The sequence below is a fragment of the Sminthopsis crassicaudata genome, chromosome 4 (genome assembly GCF_048593235.1).
Source record: "Sminthopsis crassicaudata isolate SCR6 chromosome 4, ASM4859323v1, whole genome shotgun sequence".
In the NCBI taxonomy this organism is placed as follows: Eukaryota; Metazoa; Chordata; class Mammalia; order Dasyuromorphia; family Dasyuridae; genus Sminthopsis; species Sminthopsis crassicaudata.
The window spans coordinates 123,420,571-123,448,425 of NC_133620.1; the positions used below are offsets into that span (position 1 = coordinate 123,420,571).

Below are 27,855 nucleotides of genomic sequence, written 5' to 3' on the forward strand. Positions count from 1 at the left end.
AAAAAAATAGAAGAAAATGTAAAATACCTCATCAAAACAAATAAAAAAACTGATTTGGAAAATAGATCCAGGAGACACAATCTAAGAATTATTGAACTACCTGAAAACCACAATAAAAAAGACATCTTTTTAAGAAACCATCAAAAAAACCTGAATCAGTGTCCTAGAAACAGAGGGTAAAATAGCTATTGAAAGAATCCACCTCCTGAAAAAGATCCCCAAATGAAAACTTCAAGGAATTCGGTTCTACACACATATATTGTATCTAGAATATACTGTAATATACTTAACATGTATAAGACTGCCTCCATCTGGGGGAGGGGGTTGGAGGAGGAAGGGAAAAAATCTGAAGGAAAAAATACTGTAAGCAGCCAGAAAAAAGAAATTCAAATATCAAGGAAAAAAATACTATAAGCAGCCAGAAAAAAGAAATTCAAATATCAAGGAATCACAATTACCCATGATTTGGCAGCTTCCACTTTAAAGGATTGAAGGGCCTGGAGTATAATATTCTGGAGGGTAAAGGAACTTGCACTCCAGCCAAGAATCAACTATCTAGCAAAATTAAGCATTATCTTTCAGGGGAGGGAAATGGACATTCAATGAAATAGGGGATTTTAATTTATTTTTGATGAAAAGACCAGAACTGAACAGAAAATTTAATCTTCAAATATATAACTCAAGGGAAGCATAAAAAGGTAAGAAAAAAACTTTGTTTTTTAACAGTGAAAATATTAATATCCCTATATGGGAAGATGATATGTTTAACTCTTGAGAACTGTTTCTTTGTTAGGGATGTACTTCAAATATAGATATAATTTAACTTTACTGTTATGATATAGAAAAGAAACTAGGTGTCTAAAAGAGATTATAATGGAAGAAGAGGAAAAGGGAAGTAAAATGGGTATTACAGCACATAAAGAGGCAAAAAAATTCCTATTCAGAGAAGAGAGGGGGATGAGTACCGCATGAATCTTAATCTCATTGAATTTGGCTCAGAGAGAGAATATCAGATATATTCAGTTTGATATATAAACTTGCCTCATCCTATCGGGAAGTAGGAGAAGAAAGAGGAAAAGAAAAAGGGAGATAATAGAAGGAAGACTAGAAGTAGAAATGTAAAGGGATAAGGAAGGGAAAAGGGACTGTAAAAAGGGAGGGCAGATTGAGGGAGGTGGTAGTCAGAAGCAAAAACACTGGTAAGGGAGAGAAAAGGGAAAGAAAAGAGAAAAGTATTATTAGGGAAAATAAGCTGGCAAGAAATAGTGAGTTAGTAATTTTCTGTGAATGTGAATGTGATGAACTCTCCCATAAAACAGAAGTGGATAACAGACTGGATTAAAAGGTAGAAGCCTACAATATGTTGTTTACAAGAAACACATTCAAAGCAGTGATACAGAGTAAAGATAAAAGGCTGGAACAGAATCTATTATGCTTCAGCTGAAATAAAAAGAAAAAAAGAAAGTAAGAAAGAAAGAAAGAAAGAAAGAAAGAAAGAAAGAAAGAAAGAAAGAAAGAAAGAAAGAAAGAAAGAAAGGATAGTGATCCTGATCTCAGATCAAGCAAAAGTAAAAATGGATCTAATTAAAAGAGATAAGGAAGGAAACTATGTCTTGCTAAAAGGTACCATAGATAATGAAGTAATATCAATCCTAAACATATACGCACCAAGTGGCATAACATCCAAATTCCTAGAGTAGAAATTATAAAAGCTGCAAAAAGAAATAGCAAAATTATACAAGTGGGTGATCTCAACTTTCCTCTATCAGAACTAGATAAATTGAACCTCAGAAAAAATGAAAAAGTTAAAAAAGTAAATAGAATTTTAGAAAAATTAGATATGATAAACCTTTGGAGAAAACTGAATGGAAACAAAAAGGAATATATATATATTTTTTTTTGGTAGTACATGGAACATGCACAAAATTTGACCAAGGGCATATAAACTTCATAATCAAAGGCAGAAAGGCAGAAATAGTAAATTCATCTTTTCTTTAGATCTGACTTTATATAAAAACCGTGTTGTAGTTGTGTTCATGAAGTTCCTGGGTTTGTCTTGGCAAGTTGAATCCCAAATATTTTATATTGTCTACAGTTAGTTTAAATGAAATTTCTTTCTCTTGTTGCTGGACATTGTTAGTAATAAATAGAAATGCTGATGATTTTAATTTTTTTAATATCCTGAAACTTTGTTAATGCTCTTCATTGTTTCAAGTAGTTTTTTAAGTGGTTTCTAGGATTTTCTAATTTTACTATTATATCATCTGGAAAAAGTAATAGTTTTGTTTCCTCATCAATTCTAAATCCTTCAATTTCTTTTTCTTCTCTTATTGCTAAAGCTAACATTCCTTGATCATTTTAAGGACTTCATTTATTCCTAGCATCCCTAGTGTTTTTAAAAGGAATGAGTGCTGTATTTTGTCAAAAGCTTTTTCTGTACCTATTGAGATAACTATATTAATTTGCTTATTAATATGGTCAGCTATGCTAATAGTTTTCAAAATATTGAACCAGCCCTTCATTCCTGGTATAAATCCCATCTGGTCATAGTATATGATCCTGATGATAAATTGCTGTAATATCTTATTAATGTTTTATTTAAAATTTTTGCATCAATATTCATTAGGGGAATTGGTCTATAATTTTCTTCATTTTGGCTCCTCCTGGCTTAGGTATTAGCATCATATTTGTGTCATAAAAGGAATAAGATAGAACTCCTTTGCCTACTTTTCCAAATAGTTTATTTCTATTGGGGTTGATTGTTCTTTAAAGTTTGACATTATTCACTTGTAAATCCAACTGACCCTGGAGATTTTTTTCCCCTTGGTTTATTGACAGCTTGCTCAATTTCTTTTTCTAAAATAAGGTTATTTATTTTATTTGCTCTTCTGTTAATCTGGGTAATTTATATTTTTGTTAATATTCAACCATTCCCCTTAAATTGTCAGATTTATTGGCAAATAATTGGGCAAAATATCTCCTAATTATTGCTTTGATTTCTTTTACATTGGTGACAAATTCACTTTTTTTCATTTTTTATACCGATAATTTGGTTTTCTGCTTTCTTTTTTCTAATCAAATTAAACAAAGGTTTATCTAAAATATTTTATTCTTTTTTTTCCTCATAAAATCAGCTCTTAGTTTTATTAGTTCAATATTTGTCTTACTTTCAGTTTTATTAATTTCTCCTTTCATTTTCAGAACATCGAATTTGTTATTTAGTTGAGGGTTTTCAATTTGTTCTTTTTCTAGCTTTCTTAGTTGCATGCTAAATTTACTTATCTCTTTCTTTATTTCATTCATGTAAGCATTTAGAGATATAAAACTCCCTTAAGGATTCCTTTGCTGCATCCCATACATTTTTGGATGTTGTCATTATTTATGAAATCACTGATTGTTTCTATGATTTTTTTTTTGTTTGACTCACTTATTCTTTGGGATTAAATCACTTAGTTTCCATTAAATTTTTTAGTCTACCTTTCCAAGGCCCTTTATTATACATATTTGTGCAATATGATCTGAAAAAAGATGCATTTAGGGGGCACCTAGGTGGCTCAGTGGATAGAGCACCAGCCTTGAATTCAGGAGGACCGGAGTTCAAATCTGGTCTCAGACACTTAACACTTCCTAGCTGTGTGACCCTGGGAAAGTCACTTAACCCCAGCCTCAGAGGGAAAAAAAAAGAAAGAAAAGAAAAGAAAAGAAAAAGATGCATTTAGTATTTCTGTCTTTCTGCATTTGATTGTGAGATTTTTGTGCCTTAATATGTGGTCAGTTTTTGTGTAGGTACCATTTGTGTAGGAAATGATAGATTTTTTTTTCCCACTTGGCCAATTTTTTTTTTTTTAATGTGCTTGTTTCTTCAGTCAATTTTTTATGCTTTCTTTTCAAACTGTTGACTCTTTTCCCATAAATTTCATTTCTTTTCCTATTTTTTTTCTCTCTACTTCTCCTATTTAATTTTTTTTTCCCAAGGCAATTGGGGGTAAGTGACTTGCTTAGGGTTACACAGCTAGTAAGTGTTAAGTGCCTGAGACCAGATTTGAACTCAGGTCCTCCTGACTTCAAGGCTGGCGCTCTAATCACTGCACCACCTAGCTGCCCCACCTATTTGATTTTTAAAATCCTTTCTGAGATTGTCCAAAAAGTCTTGGACTTGAGATAAATTTATATTCCCCCATGAGACTTCACATGTAAGTATTTTGACGGTATTGTCCTCTTCTGAGTTTGTGTTTCAATCTTCCCTGTCACTATAGTAGCTTTCTATGGGAAAGGCTCTTTTCTGTTTTTCTGTATTTTTTTAAAAATTTACTTTCATGACTTTTAAAGTTATGCTCAGATTCTGGGGCATAGGAAGCACTCCTCCAAGTTTCTTGTGCGAGGAGCCAAGGGCATGGTCACTGGCTCTCCATGTCAGGAGACTTCCTCCTCCATGTCAGGACTTTGGATGTTTGTAGCTTGCCCACTGCCCTGGAGTGGCCTGGTCTAGTTGCACCTATTGTGTCAGAATTCCAGGGATTACAATTTGCCTTTTGCTTGATGCTGAAGATCTCACAGATGGACTGCTGTGCCACTGTCCACTGTCTGTGCTGTCGCTAACAGCTTCTCCCTGACTTTCACTGTCTGTACTGAGATGTGTTCCCCTTTTACCTAAGTGAGACAGACCTTTCCTGAAGTCCTTCTACATTTAAGCTGAAAATTTATTTTATTCTGGTTTTTTGTGGGTTTGGTTGCTCCAGCATCCATTTAGTATCTTGGTTTAACACTGTTTCCAAAGGAAAAGGAAGAATTCAGGCAACTTTCTGACTTCTCTCTGCCATTTTGAATCCTCTGTCTCTCATGACTTCTCTCATACAATGCTCTCCTCATTTTCTTCTAGATTTCTAATTGAACTTTCTTGGTTGGAAGGTAAGAGTAAAAGAATAAGCTTCCTTTGAATAGTTCCAAATTACATTTTAATCTGGTCTGTTTTTCTCTTGAGTGTGTTTGACATCTCTACTGTAGATAATGTTGGCTTAGATTTCAACACAGAACTTAACAAAGTCTGTCATAATATGTTTGTGAGAAAAGTGAATAGAAGTGAAATAGATGAGAGTTCAAATATGTGAACTTTGTAAATGGTTGAATGGCTAAAGTCAAAGAGTAGTCATTAATAGAGCCATAATAATTGGGCAGGTCTTCAGGGAACTTCAGAAATCTGAACTTGATATTGTGACATTTGACATTTTATCCATGGCTTGGGAAAAGACTTAAATAGTATATTTTTCTTTATGCAGATGGCACAAATTTAGTTTGCATAATTAATTCATTGGATAAATAGGGGCAGCTAGGTGGCTCAGTGGATAGAGCACCAGCCTTTAATTCAGGAGGACCTGAGTTCAAATCTGGTCTCAGACACTTAACACTTCATAGCTGTGTGACCCTGGGAAAGTCACTTAATCCCAGCCTAAAAAAAAAAAAAAAAAAAAAAAGAAAGAAAGGATAAATAGGCAAGATTCAGGAAAATCTAGGTCAAAAAGGAGATGAAGAGATGAGTCAAAAAAGAAGTGAAATATGAGGAAGAATATATGTGAAACCTCATATTTAGGCTTAAAATAGTTAACTTCACATGTACAAGACAAGAGAAAGCATGGTCGAATAGTATTTTGTTAGAAAAAAATCTGTGAATTTCAAAGTTAATATAAATTAGTGACATGATTAAGAAAGCCACATCATTTTAGAGATGAATTCTAACCCATTATTCACACTGACTCCCTATATATCTATGACAAAATATAAACTTCTTTATGTAACGTTCTAAAGTTATTTAAAATTTGGACCTACCCTTCCAACATAAATGTATATTGATTTCTCTTCCACATTCTGCAATTCAGCCTAACTGGCTTTCTTTCTGTATCTCTAACCCAACCCTCCAACTTCTATCTCCATCCCTTCACAATGTCTACACCCTATTCCTGGGTATAGATATCACCTCCCCTCATCACCTCTGTATATTAGAATCTGCTTCTTTTTTTGTATTTAAAGACAGATTTCTACATGAAGACTTTCTTATTTCCCTACCTTCTAAGGCCCTTTTTCACAAACTATCATCAATTTATTCACTTTGTATTTATTCTGTATGTACTTTCAGATGTTCTTGTCTCCCTCTTTAGAGAGCAAAATGCTTTGAGAATTGAGATTATTTTATTCATTTCAAAGATATTTATTTTTCTAGTCACCAACCCAATTATCTGACATTTTAGAGGCTTAATTGATTCATTGACAAAAACATAGTTTTCAGGATTAAGGATATGAACATTTTTTACCCTAATTACACCACATACGTGACATTGAGTTTATTTAGGGGGTGCCATGTTTTAAGGAGGATATTTATCATCTGGAGAAGGTATCCAGAAGTGGGCAAGTAAAATGGAGAAGGACTTTGAATTAAAGTCATATCAGGAGCAACTGAAGGAACCAGAAGTGTCCTTCAAAGGGAAGAGAAGTATTAGCTGCCTTCTTCAAGTTTTTGAAGGGTTGACACATGGAAGAGGGATTTTTTTTTATTGGCTATAGAGGAAAGAATTGCAGGAATGGACAAAAGTTGGCAAATGGCAAATTTAAGCTTAATGTAAAGAAAAATTGCTTAACAATTAGAGATATCCAAAATATTAACTTCCTAAGCAGGAAAGTATGTTTACCTTTGAGTAAAGCTGGATGATCAGTTCCCAAGTATTATGGGAACTAGTTTTTTTTTTTTAATTATGGATCATCCTAAATGGAAATTTTAGTCTTCTGTGATTTTGTGATCCCCTTGCCTCCTCTCAAACTGTGCATGTATGTGTGTTGCTTTCATGTGTGGTTGTGTTTGCCATGCACACATGCCTATTGAAAGATTCTGTCTTGGTCTTCCTTTCTCTACTCAAGAAGACTAGAATTCAAATTTAGTCTCAGATGTTAACTAGCTGTATGACCCTGGGCAAGTCATTTAACTATTTATCTGCCTCAGATTCCTTGACTATTAAGATGACAATCTTACAGTGTAAAGGGTTGAAACTCAGAGTACTGTGCACTTGGACAACTGAGCACTTAAGGCTAATTACTTATTGGACAATACTCTCTTAGCATATGCTTGAAAAATGTCCTTCGCATTATTCTGTGCTAGCTCAAGCGTTTGGTGTATACAGAGAATTGTAAGAGGGACTAGGGGATGGAGTAAGACAAGCCAGAGTTACTTTTGGCAGGAGAGGAAGAGAAGGAAGGTCATGGAGATCCTGTATCCATCCAATTCACTTCTACCTCTAAAGACCAAGAATAAAGACCAAGGACTTTTGCTTATTCTGACTCCGGCTGATTCTAAGGTATCCAGGGTGCTAACTAGGTCTTCACATTAGAGTTGTGAAGATAAACTGAGACAACATAGTCAAGGCACTTTGCAAGCCTTAAAACACTATAGAAATGTTAGCTATTATTGCTATGATGTCTTTCTTCCATTAAATCTTCTCTGTTTCATGTGAACATACATTTTTCTGGAACACATTGTACATATTTTTGTTTTGCCTTATCATATTTTATCTTGTATCATCCTTTTTTGTATAAATTTTGTATACTTCCCATTAGATCACAATGTTCCTGAAAGCAGGGCTTATGCCATTTTTCATTTTCGTGTCATCAGTAAAGAATTCTGTGCACAGTAGATGCTCAATAAATATTTATTGCTTTGAATTATTATTTTCTCCCAACATCAAATGGTTTTTAGTCACTGCAATATTTAGAATATAAAGGAATCTTAGATAACAATTAAGTCTATATATACACTGGATTTGGAATTTTAAAAAATGTGAATTCAAATCATGATTCTAATATTTACTACTAGCCTTTAAACTTTTTCAAGGGAGAAGTAAATAAGGCCTAAATTAGGATTGTGGTAAAATGGTTGATAGAGTATTAAACAAAGTCAGGAAAAATTAACTTTAGATTGTATCTCTGACACTTCCCAGCTGCACAACTCTAAACAAGTCATTTACTATCTCTATCAATTGAGTTGTAATTGTTGATGATGATGAGCAGAAATGGGAAGAAAATGTAAGATGTTATAAATGTAGTGGTGAAGCAAAAGTCAAGGATGGATTATTCGGGGTAAGAATTAGAAAATGGTTAGTGATGGACTAAAATAGATTGTATGCTTTAAAAAAATGTTACTTTAACAAACCTCAACAGAATTATAAGGTTCTAGGATCCTTAACAATTATCATGCTCTTATTTCTCCATTATGTTATTTTATCTTTTTATTATATTATTTGTCCTTATATAAGTCAAATGATATTATTATAAATATAAATACCTTAAGGAAAGCCAAATGTTCAAAATAAAGCAACAATGTGGTCTTCATTGGAAGAATGATAGTGCCTTCAATAAAAAATAAGGAAGTTTTTTTTTAAAAGATAGGTTAAAGAGAAAAATAATTATTTCTATTTTGTAAATGTTGGATTTGAGATTATTAATATGCCCATTAGGCAATGAATGATAAGATTAGTTTTTGTTGCTTAGTGGTTTTCCAGTCATGTCAAACTCTTTACAATACTTTTTGGGATTTTCTTGGCAAAGATATTGGTATGATTTGCCTTTTCCTTCTCCAGTTCAATTTACAGATGAGAAAACTGAGGCAAACAGGGTTAAGTGACTTACCAGAATCACACAGTTGGTAAGTGTCAGAGAAAAGATCTGAATTCAGAAAGATGAGTTGGGTAGAGTTGTGAGATTGTAAACTAGATTCTAAATGGTTGAGAACTAAATGGGTGATTAAAAAAGTAGAGTTCATAGTATATAGAAGGAAATCTTACCAAGGAGAGAGAATTTTCTTGAGTATCTCTATTATACTATTTTCCCCAAACTAAATACATACAAACATACATACACACATACACATTTTACTTTAAGGCTTGCATAATTATTTGCAAATATTACCTCATTTTATCTTTGCAACAACCATGGGAGATAGATGCTATTATCACCTCTATTTTATCAATAAGGAAACTGGGTCAGAGGTAGGTCAAATGACCTGCCTAAAATCACACAGCTATTAAATGTTTAAGGCCAGATTTGAATTCAGCTCTTTCTGACTCTAGATCCAATATTTTATCCATTATGATACAAATCCCCCCAAAACTCCTAAAATTATTTAAAATTCTGTTTTTAAAAATCATGTGGAGAAAATTATAGCTTGAATCACTTAGTAAAATAAATTTCTGAACTTTTTTGAAAATAATCAGAATTAAAATCAGAAGGGATATTATAAGCCCCCTTACCCCTTTAAAAACAGGTAAGTAATATTGAGCCCTGAAGATGCTAAATCAGTTTCTTGAGGAGATAAGGTAAAAAATACCATAGCCAGGATGCAAATCCATATCTTCTGACTCCAAATCCAATGTTCTTTACTGTGTTTTGTTTCTAGTATTAGACACAGAACAGTATGTATCAAAAAAATGTCCAAATTCAGGAGAAATGAAGCAGAAAACAAGTCATATTGGCAATTATTCTGAGATCCTACTATATGATATTATTTTCAAACTATTTATTTACAAGCTGGCTATATCCACATCCCTCTCTATCAACCATTATTCAATCATAACATTGGAGGCCTGTTTTTTTTAATTTTGATACAGCACAGAAGCTAGACTTGAAGGAGAAACTCTAGAGAGTTTTATGGTCATAAGGCTCTCCAAATACAGCTAAGCTGGCTATCAGATAATAGATACATAGTTTTTCAGATATCTCATATTTGAAGCTTTTCCAACTTGAGAGGAGGTTGTTTGACATAGTCTTTGAGAACCCAGGGTCATCTCAAAACGATGATGAGACATCAAAGGAGAATTCCATGGACAATGATTGTTTTTTAAGTATAAATGATGCAAGGAGACTTTCAAAGTTTTAGTGTCGAAGAGCCACATAGGGTCATAATCTATCATTTCTGGATTTTGGAAACTAACTCCAGTTCATTATTTGAAACCAGAAGGATAGTACCCAATACTCTAATTTGTTTTATTCTTATTTTTTACAGGAGAAATCCCAGAAGAACAACTGATGCATTGTGGAGCTAGTGATTGCTTTATAAGCAACACATCTACAAATAGTACTAAGCGTCCAACAAATGAATTAATTTACACACTGCTGGGCATCTATACTGGTATGTGCCTAAAATGAATACTGATTAATTATCAATAGTAAAGAAATTAGAGGCAATTGAAATTCTCTTCCTTTTTCTTATGCTTAACCCCCCACACCGAAAATCTCCTCTCCAAATTGAACAATTTCTCTTCTAAATTTGTGAAGGACAATTTGCTTTGGCAGATTTTTCTCATGTGAAGTTAAATATATCAGAATTATTCTTATTCCAATATATTGGCAAAGCTAAGCCTAATGTTCTATATGTAAAATAAATAGGGGTTCAGTGAACACATCTAGTGGTGGTTTCCTTGTAGCCCCAAAAGAAACTTACATATAAAGCCAATTTTTCATTGAATTTTAAATCTGTGGTATTTGGTGGTTATGCCCATTCTCTTCTGTGCTCTGAAGTAGCACTCCTTTCATACCAGAATCTTGGACTCTTGTTCATAGAAGGTATTTTATCTTTTGTGTCTCCAGAGAATTGCTCTGTAGATACCTGCTTGCCAGCTGGTGTTCACAGGATCTAGAGAATTATTCTATGCAATTCAAATGATGAAAAGGTTGGAAATTGCTAATAAGAATCAACTTTCAGGCAGTACTTACATAGATTGTTTTGTGAGAATATTTCTGAGATCCCTATCTGAGATTAGAAAATACCACAAGAAATGATAAATTACCTTCATAATCAGGAACCAGGAGTCATGTTTCATCTCTGTGATTGCAAAATTCAAGCACAGATTGGTAAGACAATAATTTACCACTCATCCTAAAATCCAGCTCTAAGACCAGTAAGCTCAGAAATCTGTAGATACACAATCAAGGGCAAATGATGTGAAAAAAAAAAAAAAAACTAAGACAATATTTGTCTGATTTCTCTGCCTGAAGGTTGCAGCCTTTATACCATCTCTTTGTGTTTCAGACTAGTTTATCAATTATATATGAGACATATAAAGAAGAGATTCTAGACCAGTGCTTCTCAAATATTTTCTAACCAAGATTATTTGGGGCATGCAAAAGGCAATGTGATATGACAGTAAAAACAGAGGAGCAAATCACCTTTGCAGTATTGAATTTCAATCTTACTTCTCCTAGCTAGGAAGCTAGGGAAATCTCAAATTCTCTTTACCTCAGTTTTCTTATCTGCAAAATTAGTGGACTGAATTTGATCACCTTGACAATACCTCCCCATCCCAGAATTATGATCCTATGATCTCTGAAGTCTCTGTGCATTCTTGTTTTTAGTGTTTTCATGTTTTCTTCCTTTGTTCCATTACACTGAGCTAATTTTTAAACTTCCTAATTACAGAAAATTCATCTATTGTTTTTTGACTGTACGCAAACGAATCCCTATGATTTTGTTTTGCTTTAAGAATATATCCCCAAATCAATTTTAACATCTTCTTTAATGGTTTCTTCTGGTCTGCTTTATAGACAAAAAAATCTTGGGCAACCTTAGACCACAAATTGGTTTAGATTAGGAAAAATCCAGTGACCTAATAACTTCTCATGTCTAAAAGTACAAAATAGAAATAATACACATAAAACATAAAGAAATTTAATTGTGCTAATTAGAGCCATCAATTTTTCTGAAGATAGACATAATTATGATAAAAAGTCATAATTAAAAAACACAATGTATTAGGATATAGAAAAGTAAAGAATATACTATCATGAGAAAAAAAAAATGTTCATGTTCCTGAAATCTTGCATTCCAAGAGAGTCTCTTTCAAGGAGCCATTTTTTAAGACATATAATGTATTTTTTTTTCTCTTCTGACCATGTTCTAATTGTAAGAAGCCATATTAGAAAGTCATGGTTCCAAAAGGCATGGGTCCAATATTCTGTGATAGCCAAAACATTTAACATAAAGCCACATTTTAATCGCACTTTTCACATTAGGTTACTTTTATCTCCATAGGAAGTGGAATTTTGGCAGTGTTACTGGTAGCCGTATTTCTTGAGCAGATCCCAAATGATCAACTGGAAAGTACAGACGAAAAGGAAAAAGCCTCTTTTTGGACCAATTTCCTGGCAACTTTCCGGCACCTTAAAGATAAGCGGCAATGTCTCCTCATTCCACTGACAATGTATAGTGGTTTTGAACAAGGATTCCTTTCTGGAGACTATACAAAGGTATGAAAGAAAACGAAAATTATGTGTCTAACTAATGATGATGATGTGTATATTATTTTTACTAGTGACTTAAGTGGATCTGCTGAGGTAGGTCAGATTCAGGGGAACCTGTGAGTTCTTGGGATGTTTTTCTCTAATAATTAATGTCAAATAAGAAATTAAACAGGAATATATAGGTTTGCCAGGGGATTTGACATAGTCATAGAGAATGTTTAATGTATTGTCCAAATGGAAAAAGGTATTTGTTATTGATGGTTAGGTCTTCCACATGCATCTGTATATAGACAACTTTGTCCTGACTGAATCAAGACTTGAATATTGCAGAATCTCCTAAATTAAAATGAAAATTTATTCTAAAAAATTATTCTAAATCTTGTCCTAAATATCCATGCAAGAAAAACAAGTGGATGAAGAATGTCTATTAAGAGGCTACAATAAGCAGTTGAATAGAAGGCATTACATAGATTTAGTCCATTGATATATATAGTTTGGATAGACATTGTGCATGGAAAATGATCTGCATTCAGAATTGAATAAGAAAAGGAGGAGAGAAGCATGGGTTTCTTTGGGAAAATTGAGTAAAGTTTTCAGTGATCCTGAGTTAATCTCTGAATAAAGTCCCATCTCATCAAAAACAAGAATAAAAGATAGCATTTACCTTAAGGTTTGCAAAACATTTTATAACTATTACCTCCTTTCAGCTTCATAAAAACTCTGCGAGATAACTGCTACAAATATTCTTCATTTTAAAGTTGAGGAAACTGAAGAAGACAGAGTTTAAAAGATTTAAACTTAAGTGAATCACACAACTAAATGTCTGAATCTGTATCAGAGATCAAGTTTTCCTGACTCAGGGCCAGTATTCTATCCATTGTACCACTTTAAGCTGCCAATATTCTCCTATTGTTGCTATGTAACTATGAATCATGAAATATCCCATCTTTGAAGAATTATGATTGAGGATCATCCAAAGGGTAACAGAAAGGTAGGCATGAATCCATGCCAACACATTAATAGCCAAGAACACACAGATATGTATGATAGAAAAATAAATATCAGGCCATTTATTGAAAATGAGGGACGAATGATCCACAGGTTCTTTTAGGATCCATATATTATCACAAGATCTAGAAAAGCATCCTTCCCTGTCTTTTCTACCCACCATTGGTATTTTGGTTGGCTGCCATTTTGTGCATTTATGGGAAGACATGGACAAGAGTTATACATAGGAAGAAGCAGATGGGTTATAATCCACATTTAGATGGAATATAAAATTCATAAAATCACACATCCATCATAGTGTATCTAATTTGGAAAGAAGAAGCTTTAGACTGTTCTATTTCAACGAAAAGACCAAAATGAAAACTGTGAGAGAAACCTGCACAGACCTATTTAGGCTAGATATAAAGAAACAACTCCTAATATCGAGAGACATAAACCCATATAAAACCTAGAAAAGTAGAATGGGTTGTTCAACAGGTGGCAGATTCCCTTTTTTCCAGAAGTTTTTAAGGAATATGTTTATCATTATTTTTGTAGGAACATCGTAAAAGATATTTTTTCCCAAGTAAAAGTCAGACTAAATAGCCTCTAAGATCCCTACTAACTCATATAGTTAATGATTTTGAGAGACTTAGATTTGTAAACAAAGGAGTCAACACTTTCCAACAAACATGGAATTCATTAATCATAGTCTTTTAGAATAATGAATATATCATTTCTCACTTTAGCATATGATATAATGCCTTGAAAAGAGTAGGCACTTTATAATTATTCAGTTGAATTAAACTGATTTCTGCTTTTTGACTGAAAGGGAATTATTATATATAAGTTGTCTTTAGAAAAAAAGGTTTTAAGATAAATTAAAAATAATTTTAGTTGGCCATTCTCTATGAACTCATTTAATACTCTGATCATTTCTGTATTGTTTGTCCTCAAGTAATGGACACATCCTTATTTCACAATACTAAATAAAATAGAAATTTTGATATTTGAAAAATATAAGACTTTTTCATTAATCAATCAAAAAGTATTTATTGTCTGTTATGAATTAGGCACTGTCGGTGCCTTAAGATTGCAATGAAATGCAAAAAACAAAACCAAAAAACCCAAGCAAACAAACAAAAAAAAAAACAACCAATAGTCTTCTGTTAAATTATTTCTTTACAATGGGTAATTGGACATGCAGCACTAGATTTCAGTGTGAATCTATCTAGTTATAAATTCAGAGCTTTGACTCATGACAATGATACTTTGTTCTTCTAGCAATGTCACCCCTTCAAATTGTATTCTCAATTTCCTTTTTTGCATTTGATGATAAGTAGAGCATAATCATTTGAGACTGATAAAAATATAGTCATAGCTTGAATAAATACAATATTGAGAATGTCTATTATAACTTCCATTGGCTGGATTAATTAGATTCCCTTTAGCAACATAAATAAAATCTCTAAATTTCTTTGATTGTGTAACCATAGATCTGAGCCTGTATAACTGTTTCCACCAAAGAAAAGTGACTCACCCAATTAAGTTAGGGAAAGATGAATAAAATTCAACTTAAATTAAGCTAGCATTTGGGAAGTGATTGCTCTATGCTAGTCACACGGGTTAAAAAGATAAAATCCAACAAAGTCCCTGACCATAATCACAGTCTATCAGAGGAGATTAGTCTTTTGCATAAATAATTACAACATATATCAGACACTAAATGAAAAAACAGATTTAGAACATCTGAACTTTTTTTAGATTTTAGAACTAATTTTAGAGATTTTAGAAATTTAGATTTAGATTTTAGAACATTCTGAAAACTATATCCAGAAGGCCAAATCCAGCCCTTTTTTTATTTAGATGTTAACTAAAATTAGTTTTTACATTTTTAAAAACAATAAAACTTTATTTAAAAATGTAAAAACCTCTACCTTCTTTCTAGATCAGTTTTTTCTTGAGCAACAAGATAACTGTATAAATATGTATGCATATATTGGATCTAATATATATTTCAACATATTTAAGATGTATGGGACTACCTACCAGATGGGGAGGGGGTGGGGGAAAGGAGGAGAAAAGTTGGAACAGAAGATTTTGCAAGGTCAATGTTGGAAAATTACTCATGCATATGTTTTGTCAATAGAAAGCTTTAATAATAAAAAATTAAAAAACATTCTTCATTTACCTGCTATACAACAAACAAGATCATAGTTTGCCTCACCTTAATCTACATCTGATCTCTCCCTCATCTATATACAAAGTACTGTGACAAAATTTCAGAAAAGAGATATTTTCAGGCAGGGAAATTTGAAATGTACTTCAGGAAGGAGAAGACAGTTTATTTGAACCTGAAGAAAGATTTCAACAGGTGGAGGAATGTGAAGGTCACTTTGTGTTTTGGAGTTAGAGAATTTTAAAAATTTAAGGGAACTGATTTTGTCACATTTTTTGCTAAATCTCACCAGGAACCATGGAAGCCTCAATCAATATGTACAAATAGAATGAACCTGTAATATAATATCTCAAAGCTAGAGATATGTAAAATGTATGGGATTGCCTGTCATCTAGGGGAGGGACTAGAGGGATGGAGGGGAAAATTTGGAAAAATGAATACAAGGGATAATGTTATAAAAAAAATTACTCATGCATATATACTGTCAAAAAATTATAATTATAAAATTAAATAATAATAATAATAAAAAAGCTAGAGATATAGGTCATCAATTTGGTTTTTTTCCCAGAACATATATACGCTAAACACAGTAATAAATATAAAGGACATTTTAGATGGGAGATTCATCTTTCCACAACCAAATATAGCAAAAGGTTGTCATCCAGAAGTCATGGCAATAACAAAAATACTTGTCATAAAGGAGACCATAGAATCACAGATATATTTGCTCAACATGGTTTCCTTTCTTGGGGGATATCTCAATTTATGGAAAGGCTAGACTAAAAGAGCCAATATTTAACCTATTGTATAGACTGAATTAAGTGTGTACTTTTTCCCCCTGAGGCAATTGGGGTTAAAGGACTTACCCAGGGCCATACAGCCGGAAATGTTAAGTATCTGAGATGAAATTTGAACTCAGATCATCTTAACTTCAGAGCTGGTACTGTATCCACTGAGCCACCTAACTGCCGTAGATGTGTACTTCTACAGCATCTAAAAGACCTCAAAGCTTGCTTATCTCAGAGTATATTTGGCACCAATAAGGAATGGATATGGACCCAGCTATCAGATTATCTTCCTTGAAGATAAAAGCAATTCAGATCTTTTCAGGATGGTCACCTATTCTTAATAGCCTGTCCTCCTTCCTAAAGATAAAATTAGGATTACTTGAACTGGAGAATTTGTAATGTGAGGTTTATAAGAAGCATAGTAAAGCTATAGGTTGATTCTAAGAAGGAAGGATTTAGACCCTCTCATCTTTTTCTATTAGACTTTTCTCTCTTGTTCTTAGATGAGAATTTTTAGATTTCAACCAAGATTCTTATCAGAAGAATAAGTAGAAAAAATTATAGAGATAAAAATGAATACAGCTTTCCTTTCTACTTTTCTCCTTTCTTAATATCAGGATGCCTAAGCTGATGGAGATGAGATAGATATAGTTAAAAATGAAAAGGTATGAATTCTGGAGATTCTTATCAGACTCTCTCCAGAAGTTAATCCAATGTTCCCCTTATTCACAAAAGAGCAATCAATGCCTCACCTCTTACCCCTTCTAGAAAGGGACTGACAAAGAATAGATGGCATTCCTGTAGGTTTTTCTAAGATTTATAAAGTATATTACACATATTGCGGAGAGATCAGAGAAATGTTGTAGATATAATTTAATTAGATTAAAAAAATTTGACAAAGTTTCTCTTATGTAAAGGATGGAAAGATCCTGGTTATGAAGAATAAAATTAAATGAACTTAGAAGTGAACTTTGCTTTACTTGAAGAGTAGTCATTACTAGTCCAACTTCAACTTTTAAAAAAAGAGATCTCAATGTATTTTTGACACTAAGGAAGGATAAAAAGGAAAGGTAAGACCTTTAGATTAGAAAAAGGGAGAATGAACAAAGGAGCAAGTTTAAAGAGGTGATGGGAGAGAATAGGATTCTAGGACACAAGCAGAAGTTAGTTTCAGTAAGATGGATCACTTCTTCCACTGATGTTAGAACAAAGAAGAGATTGAGAGAAAATGCTGAGATATGAAAGGCAAAGGGAAAACCAGTAATATCTAAGGGATGACCACCATTTTCTTAGTAGAGTACAAGTTAAGGTTCTCTGCTAAGCTTGGGGAAAGAAGTGGGAAGAGAGTAGATGGTTTGAGAAGAAAAGTGATTTGGAAAAGATGCAATGGAGAATACAGTAGGCAATCAATCAAGGAAAAGGAAAGGTATCATCATGAAGCAGCAATTGCTCCTGTGGTCAGACCACATTTATAGTGTTGTGCTTAGCTCTGAGTAAAAAATTTAAACACTGATAGGTTGGAGAATATTCAGAAGAGGGACAGTAAGATGGACAAAGTCTATAATTTCATTGCTTATGAAATTCAGTGAGTTCATATCAGGGAAAATCTGATAGCTTGTAAAAGATTTGAAATGGCATGATAGCTTACTCAAATATCAAAAGGCCTGTCTATTAGAAGGATTAGTACTGTTCTATTTATCCTCCAAGGGATAAAGTAGGATTAGTGAATTAAAGTTGCAAAGAGTTAAATTTGTGCTTCCTTTAAGTGCTTGAGTACTATCTCAAAGTGGAAATGACTGCCTTAGGAGTACTCTGCTTGGAGACTTTAGATTATTTTTCAGGGAAAGCTTGAACTGTTGCAACTTAAACTATGTGATTTTGAATTCCTTCTAATTCTCATAACACTGTCGTTTAGACATTACAAGTATTATTATTCCTGCTAGCCTGTTTTCAAATCTGACAGTGGTGAAGTGACTTGCCTAGAAAGTGAATAAATATATAAGACAGGAAATAAACCTATATTTCCTGATTCCAAATCCAAATCTTTTAAAATATAGTTCAAACACATTCCTTATCCACAAATCAATGATATACAACTTCTGTATGTATATCAACTTTTTATATAGATCTTATAATTTAGTCCTTACATACATTAAAATAATTTATTTTCCTCATTTGGCTCCCTCTGTTTGGTTTGGGTGTTATAGTCAATAATCAAATATTTCTGCCTAGTTGCAAACAACAGAAACAAAAAACATGAACCCTGGAATTACATTTTAGAAAGGAAGTATTGAGGAAATTATAAGAATACCAACCTAGTTATCTTTTATGTTATTGTTCATAGTTAAAATACTTCTAGAACACTGGGCCATCACAGTGCATTCCAGGAAAGCCTGAATTTAGCCAAAAGACCATCTTTATCACTCTATCAGATTCACTCTACAAAAACTGTCTTGACTTTATTCCCTTGGCTGAGATATAGTTTAGAGTCAGAGGACAAGGTGGATTGCAATACATATTAAGGAGCTGGAGCAACTACCACTTTATTTTATTTTCTGGTATTTGTTTTTATTTTTTTCTCAATTAGATGTAAACTAATTTTTATACTTTTTTAAAATTCAGAATTCCAAATTCTTTTTCATCCTCCCTTCCCCCTCCTTAAAAAAGCAAGCAATATGATGTAGATTATAGATGAGCAGTAAAGTAAAATATTTCCATGTTAATCATGTTATAAAAGAAAGTACAGATATCCCTCCAAACACAAAAAAAAGAGGAAAAAAACTGTCCTTCAATCTGTATCCAGATTTTTTTCTCTGAAGGTGATAGTATTTTTCATCCTAAGATCTTTGGAATTAGCTTGGACCATTGTATTGCTAAGTATAGTGAAATAATTCACAATTGTTTCTCATACAAATATTGTTATTATTGTGTACAATGTTCTTCTGGTTCTGATGATTTCACTTTACACGAGTTCATATAAATTTTCCCAGGTTTTTCTGAAAGCATCTAACTTGTCATTTCTAATAGTACAATAGTGTTGCATCACAATCATATACTACCATTCGGTCAACCATTCCCCAATTAATGGACGTTCAATTTCAATATTTTTTCCACCACAAAAAAAGAGCTACTATAAATATTTTCATATATATAGATCCTTTTCCTTTTTTTTTTTTTTTTTTTTTTTTTTTTTTTGATCTCCACAGAGTACAGACCTAGAAGCAAAGCATATGCACCATTTTATAGTCCTTTGGGCATAGTTCCAAATTGTTCACCATAATATTGAGTCTGTCCACAACTCTACTAACAGAATATTCATGTTCTTATTTTTTTACATCCCCTCATATTAGTATCCTTGGATCATTTATCAATTGGAGAATGATTTGCATCCTTATAAATGTGACTCAATTCTCCACATATTGGAGAAATGAGGCCTTTGCTGGAGACATTGTAAAAAAAATTCTCTAGTTTCCTGCTTCCTTTCTAATCTTGGCTGCATTGATTTTGTTTTGTGAAAAAAATTTAATTTTATATAATCAAAATTGTGTATTTTCCATTCTGTAATGTTCTTTATCTTTAGTCATAAATTCTCCCTTTTCCATAACTCTGACAGACATATTTCATTATCCCCTCATTTTATTATCACCCTTTATGTCTAAGTAATATTTTTGATGACTGCAACATGGTAAACAGTGTGAGATGCTGTTCTATAATTAGTTTCTGCCAAATTGCTTTCTGGATTTCTCAGCAGTTTTTGTCAATTAATGATTTCTTATACCAAAATCTTGAATTTTGGGGTTTGTAAAACAACAAATTACTATGGTCATTTATTATTGTGTTTATCATATGCCTAAACTATTCCATTGATTCACCACTTTATTTCCTTCTCAGAACCAGATTGTTTTGGTAATTACTGCTTTGTAATATAGTTTGAGATCTAGTATGGCTAGGCCATCTTCCTTCATTTTTTCATTGATTCCCCTATTATTATTCTTTTGTTTTTAATAGATGAATTTTATCATTTGTCATTCTAGTTCTATACAATTTTTTTGGTACTTTTGGTATGGTACCAAATAAATTTAGGTAGAATTGTTCTCTTTATTATATTGCTTCAGCCTATCCATGTGCAATTAATATTTCTCCAGTTTTTTAGATATGACTGCTTTGCAATTGCATTCATGTGGATCCTGAGTTTTTCTTGCCACATAGACTCCCACGAATCTTATATTGCCTACAGTTATCTTAAATGGAATTTCTCTTTCTATCACTTGCTGCTGGGTTTTATTGGTAGTATATAGAAATGCTGATGACCACCACTTTATATGAATAATTTCTCAAAACCTTTTACAATAGTTTTCTGCCTCTCATTTCCCATTGAGACTTTTATGATTTTTACCACTTTCCTTCATTGTCCCTGTGGGAGGTAGCTAGGTGGCACAGTGGACAAAATGATGGGTCCATAGAAAGAAAAACTGATTTCATTTCTTTCTCATATAATTTTTCAGCTGTGTGTCATTGGGCAAATCACTTAACATCCATCTGCTTTAGTTTCCTCAACTCAAAAACAGAGAAAATTATAGCACAAATTTCATAGGGTTGTTGTGGGAATTGAATAAGATAATATTGCTAAAGTACTTATTACAGTGACAGACACATAGTAGGCACTTGGCAAATGCTTGTTTCCTTTCTTTCCTTCCCAAGTAATCAAAACCATAAATAATTATGAGCTCCACCAATCATTTTCTAAAGGGATGAAGATGATAAATTGGATATATTTATAGGAGAATTGGGTTGAATTTTGTCAATTATCCCTAAATTCAGTTCATTTTTCTTTTGCATCCAAACTTCATGAATAAAAATTATCATTGTCCTTGGAATACAAGAAGCTAAGTGATGAAACAATGCTTCAGGCTAAATTAACATGTCCATCAAATGACAAATGAATTAGAGCATGATATAGAATCCTTTCTGAAAAAGCTTATTTCCCCAACTGACAATTAAGAAAAAATGAAGTGGTTAAAGTTAGCCTTGAGGTTAAGAAGATTTGGGTTAAAATCTAACTTCTCACACATCCTGGCCATATGACCTTGGGCAAATCACTTAATCCTGCAGGGTTCTAAATAGCTCTCTAGGACTATAATTAGGGAGAAAGAGCTGAGTTACATTGGTCAAGTTTCTATCTGAAAGTTTTTTGTAGACATGAAATTACAGGTTTAGTCTCTACCCAAGAAGAACAATCATGAGTGTAAATGTAATTTTAATCTTTGCCTGCTTTTTCTTTAGTCATATGTCACCTGTGCCCTGGGGATACAATATGTTGGTTATGTGATGATCTGCTTTTCGGCCACCAATTCCATCAGCTCTATGCTGTTTGGAAAGCTCTCCCAGTATACTGGCAGAATAGCTTTGTTTGTATTAGGTACGTAATAATCTTTATTCTCTTTATTGGTAATAATAAAAAGTTTCTGTCTTTTATATTTGAATATGATTCTTCTAAGATTTAAGCAGCATGCTTAAGAGCCCTGGTCTTGGAGTTTAAAAGCTTATATTTAGCTGCTTGTGGACCCCTTTATTATTAATGTAAGTGAGAAGAAACCAATTCTCTTTTGTTTTCTTTGGGCCTTACTGTATATAAAGTATAATATATAAGGTATAATAGTTATATCTATAGGATAGTCTCCAAAGACTTCGAGTTAGATGGGATTTTAGAGGTCAGATAGTTTAGAGGGTCAAACACACAGCCTGTGGAACAGTGACTCATAAGGAGTATATGCATATATTTTAATCTAGTTTCTTCTCCTTATGGGTAACCTGTCCCATAGGCTGTGTATTTGACCCTCTGAACTATCTGACCTCTAAAGTCCCATCTAACTCGAAGTCTTTGGAGAGTATGCTATAAAGATGCTATTGAGAAAGTGCTTATATACACACATATAAACATATATCCTATTTATATTATGATTATTATAAATAGAATGTATATTGTTATTCTACATGAAATTATATTTTAAACTTTACAAAATGCTTTACATAGATCAATTATTTACTCATTAATACATTAGAAAACAGATTTGCTCATCCTTTTTTCATGGGAAAGTAAGGGGGAAAAAAGAAGGAAAAAGAATGGCAATGAGCATCTATATAAGTGCCTACTATATGCCTCATTCTGTGGTAAGTGCTTTTTTTTTTTACACAAATATCTCAGAACAGAAAAAAATAATTATTTAAATAATGCTGATGATATATAATTATGAGGTTATGCTGTAGGGCCCCAATAAAACTAAGAAGAAACCTAGAGGCAAATATAAGGAATATTTATCAGGGAAGGACCTTAAAGACTACCTAATCAAATCCTCTTATTTTATAGAGAAACTGAGGTCTAGGAGTTGAAGTGGTATATTAGAACTCACAGACAGTAAGTAGAGCTAGGATTTTAATAAGGGCAGTTTTCATGCTCTAAATCCAGGACCTTGCCCTACTTTATTTCATGTCAATATGGAAATTAGAAGACTAACATGGGAAAAATCATTTATTAAAATATCATTGTTTACATTATTATAAATCCATTCACTGCTGTCATCATGCTTATAAATGTTCCTAGACTTTCTTTCCAATCTTCAATGCTCTAGAACACTTTTTTTTAAATAGTTTTTATTTACCAGATATATGCATGGGTAATTTTACAACATTGACAATTGCCAAACCTTTTGTTCTAATTTTTCCCCTCCTCCCCCCCCCAGATGGCAGGTTGACCAACACATGTTAAATATATTAAAGTATAAATTAACTACAATATATGTATACTTGTCCAAACAGTTATTTTGCTGTACAAAAAGAATCGGACTTTGAAATAGTGTACAATTAGCCTGTGAAGGAAATCCAAAATGCCGGTGGAAAAAATTAGAGGGATTGGGAATTCTATGTAGTGGTTCATAGTCATCTCCCAGAGTTCTTTCACTGGGTGTAGCTCGTTCAGTTCATTACTGCTCTATTGGAACTGATTTGGTTCATCTAATTGTTGAAGATGGCCACATCCATCGGAATTGATCATCATATAGTGTTGTTGAAGTATACAATGATCTCCTGGTCCTGCTCACTTCACTCAGCATCAGTTGATGTAAGTCTCTCCAGGCCTTTCTGAAATCATCCTGCTGGTCATTTCTTAAAGAACAATAATATTCCATAACATTCATATACCATAATGTATTCAACCAATCTCCAATTGATGGTCTCCACTCAGTTTCCAGTTTCTGGCCACCACAAAAAGGGCTGCCACAAACATTCTTGCACATATAGGTCCCTTTCCCTTCTTTAAGGTCTCTTTGGGATATAAGCCCAGTATTAACACTGCTGGGTCAAAGGGTATGCACAGTTTGATAACTCTTTGAGCAAGCATAGTTCCAAATCACTCTCCAGAATGATTGGATGTAGGATACTTTCTTTATTGATAATCTAAGACTTCAAATTTCATACATTTTATTATTTTAATTAACAAGGAAAAGAAAATAGAGCTCAATATGAATAATAATAAGCAAGGATTTTGAATCATGAAGTTAAAAATAGATACCCAATCAAGGTCTGAAAGAATTGGATGATGGAGGAATTTAGTATTAAGATATGTGGACAGGTACTTTCAAATTCCAAAGATATGCATATGAAAAGAAACAGAAATTGTCTTATGATTAGAAAGCTATGATATTGACAGCATGCAGAAATCATAATTGTCAAAAACTTTGTGAAGACTGCATAATATAATAGCATCACCTCTCAATTGAGAAAGCTTTTCTGGGACCTAGAGTTAACTTACTTTTGTTTTCTTCCTTTATTCCTAATACTGGCAACTGCCCTTGGTCCTAAAATTGCATACTATAACTGCTAATAGTAACCTAGTGGCTCTCTCAGATCCAAGCTTCCCCATCTTGATATTTTCAGTTTAGTTTTCAAAGACAATCAATTAGTCAGTTAATCAGCAAGAATTTACTAACTACCATGGTGCTAGGCCTTATCCTAAATGCATGAGATGCAAAGAAAGGTAAAAACAAAAAGAAAAAAAAATCTATGGGTGTTAATAGACCTAGAAAGTGTATAGTAGATATGTATTGATCAGAACTCCTGCATTCCAATAGCATCATCTGTGCTTTGTTTTAGTACCAAAAGGAGATTTATAAAAGACCAAGTACTAGTTTAGTTTCATTGAAGTTATTGAAGGAAAATTGGACAAAGGAAATTTAAAAGGACATTTTACAATCAAGGAATGAGTTTCTTTTTTGCATATATAATTTCTACATCTATTGTTTAACTGCTTTTCAGTGACCAATTTTTTTCCCTTTTATGTTTTTCCTTTCTTTTCAAACTTACAGGTGCAATAATACACTTTTCCTGCATCATCTCCCTTTTGCTGTGGAAACCTCACCCTAGTCAGATGCCCGTATTCTTCATATTTCCTGCCCTCTGGGGCATGGCAGATGCTGTTTTGCAGACACAAACCAATGGTAAGTACCATTCTCTAGCTTCTTCACCTTCAAACAATAAAGACGTTAGGAAGATTCTAAAAGAAAGGACACAGCTAAGAAATCTAATAATGGCTCATGGGTGATTATTTATTAAATATTTAACATATGTCAGCCACTTGGGGATACAGATACAAAGACTAAAATGTTCTCTACTCTAGCTTAGATTCTAACTGGGAAATAGAAAGTACATCTATAAATACATACAGAAAATATATAAAAAGAATAAATACAAATATAAAAGAGCTAAATACAAAGTAATTAGGCAGGAAATTGCTAGGAACTGCTAGGAAATACTAGCAGCTGGGATGATCAGAAAAGGCTTCATGTAGAGATGGTGATTGAACTATGATAAGAAGGAAAAGAGTGATTCTCTAAGAAGCTGGTGAGAAGGGAGGTGGAATGCCATATATGATGAACAGAAAGAAGGTAACTTTGCTTGGATCCTAGAGTGTGGGAAGTAAGATAACGTTCAATGAACCTAATATAATTTGGGGCTAGGATAATAGGAATGTTGGGGATGGGGATAATAATAGCACCTACTTCTCAGAATTATTGAGAGGATCAAATGAAATCATATAAAATAAGTACTTTGCAAATTAAAAACACTAAAATACTAGCTACTGATATTATTATTAAAAAGATGAAAACTTATCTCTCCCATACATTTTCATCTGCTTTAGAACCTGATGTCATTTTCTGGCTACTAGTTGTCAACACATTCTTCTAAAACTGACTCCCCTCAAACCATCTTGCAGAAAGAACATGATTCTTTCTTTTATCCCTTGTCCTAATCCTTAAAGTAATAGAAATACTTTCTTTCAGGTATTTTAAGAATTTTCCTAAAATAAATGATGATATGGATATAAGATGGGAATCATTACTACAAATCAAAGAGGAAAGTTTAAAAGAATTACAAATGTCTAATCAGTTAATTTTGGTGGTCTCAAGATAAACAATGTTCTTAGTGCCTCCCTTTTCAATGAATTAATCTTCTAATTCTATTAATGCTTGCCTATAGTGTCAACTGATCTGTTTCTCTCTGAGTTAGATGTTAATTTTTGCTTTCAAAACAAGTACTAAGTTTGACAAAACTATAAGGGCCTTAATTATGTAGCTCTTATTATCCCTGTTTTCTTATAAGAAAATAATATATACTCACCTCCTTTATCCTAATAAATTAGCAGTTACCATTGCTAGCAATCTTCTAAGGTAAATGAGACATTAATTTAAGAATATGACTTTTTTTTGAGAAGTGGCATAATTTAATATATAAATGTAAATGTAATTAAAAGTAATACTGAGCATAAAGAATTCCAGGTCATAAAGCATAGAGAAAGATGCACAGATAAAGATTATGATCAGATAAAGGACATTCAAAGTTCTTAAACATGGAATTAGAATACGTCTGGGTGATTCTTGAATTTACTTCTGTAATGGATGGATGCTGTTAAATATTATTATTGCTTTTGTTGTTTGCCCTTGCTTTTGAACTATTATATTGAGCCAGATAATAATGAGTTAATAACAACATGCTATTATTTTTCATTTCTAGATAAACATAGAAAAAATAACTTGAACATATAATAGTAATTTGTTTTAGCTCTACTATCAAAGATTTACTAAAATATACATATAAATTTTGATGGGAATATTTGAGGAACTGTGATGTATGAGTAATTAGTCTCAGAAATAATAATAAAAAAGCATAATTGCAGGAAAAATGTATCATTCTTTTCTTCTTTGCCTTGCAGCCATCTATGGAGTTTTATTTGTAAAGAACAAGGAAGCTGCTTTTGCCAATTACCGCCTTTGGGAATCCCTTGGATTTGTCATTGCTTTTGGATACAGCACATTTTTGTGTGTTGATGTCAAACTCTATATAGTACTTGCAGTACTGATTTTGTCAATGGTGACCTATGGGATTGTTGAGTATCTGGAACGTGGGAAGCCATCTGAGACAATTGCTGAAAAAAAGCAAAGTCAAAGAGAAGAAAAATTTATTCAAACAAAAATGTAAAAAATGACAAGGTGTTTGAGGAGATATATTAAGAAAGGCTTGACATGGTTTTCTCTGTAGAAGCACCAAAGTATTAAATTGTTTTCTCAGAACAATTTTAGCATTAGTCACAATACTTCAATGTATCTGTGATCTCATGGTGTGAGTATTCTCTCCCTCCATTAGCACAGATCATGACCCATCTATGCCTTTTCAGATGGTGTAATTCTTGTCCATATGCTCTCATAAATCTTCAACAGGGAATTTGTGCAATGTTCTGGAAACATTTTTCTAGACCTTTTTATACTGAGATCAGGATGGGTGTAGTAGTACTATTACACTATTCATCTAGTATCCCTTCCTTTTGCTATTTGACTGGCCTACCTCCTTTTTTACCATACATTTTATATTCTATGTCTTGTGGATCATTGTTGGAGATAAACTTCAGCCCATTTTGATCCACCTCTGCCATTTTGACTCTTAGAAGATTGTGATGTTCAGAGATTCAAAATTATACAGCTTTACTGAGAGAAATTTTGTATAAAAGATTTGGATCTTGAAAGTACATCATTGAAAGTACAACACAATTTCTTTCTCTTCCTCCTATTCAACCATGGGTCCAATTGTCCTTATATGTACCAGAGTATTAAGTTCATACAATAACCATCTAATTTCTCGTCACAGTCTAAATAGGCATTTTCATTCTTTCATTTTTTTTCCTGGATTGATGGTTATATCAATCATAATCATGAACATAATAGATAAGGTGCTGAATACTCTGCAAAGACTTATTAATCAGATTAATATCATCTTCAAGGAGAAATATACTGAGGACTTAACATATATCAATATAACAAGTTCAAAGGTCATGGGATTGATCACATTTACTTTTAGGTTACCTCCCAGACTCTAGAATCATCCAGGGATAATTCTGGATTTTTAAAAAATAATTAATAAAAATGTATTCTCCTTCATTAAATATTATATATTTAATAAACTGGAAAAATCTTTCTCTCATAAAGGATTGCTTATTTATTAAAACAACTAATCTCATGGGTTTAAATAAATATCAGAAATACTAGATATATAGTTGAATAGCAATGTAAGCATGATAAAAAG

General features: G+C 32.7%; 1 protein-coding gene across 6 annotated transcripts in view; it reads left to right on the forward strand.

Annotated features, from left to right (window-relative positions):
* Positions 1–27,757, forward strand: part of UNC93A (unc-93 homolog A) — a 68,975-nt gene extending 41,218 nt beyond the window's left edge. For all 6 annotated transcript variants that reach the window (XM_074309310.1, XM_074309307.1, XM_074309309.1 and 3 more), the window contains 5 exons: positions 10,040–10,165; positions 12,065–12,279; positions 21,511–21,646; positions 24,588–24,719; positions 26,492–27,757. In XM_074309310.1, coding sequence (XP_074165411.1) covers positions 10,040–10,165; positions 12,065–12,279; positions 21,511–21,646; positions 24,588–24,719; positions 26,492–26,757 — 875 coding nt within the window. In that variant the 3' untranslated portion in view covers positions 26,758–27,757. The remainder of the gene's footprint in view (positions 1–10,039; positions 10,166–12,064; positions 12,280–21,510; positions 21,647–24,587; positions 24,720–26,491) is intronic.
* The last annotated feature ends 98 nt before the right edge of the window (positions 27,758–27,855 follow it).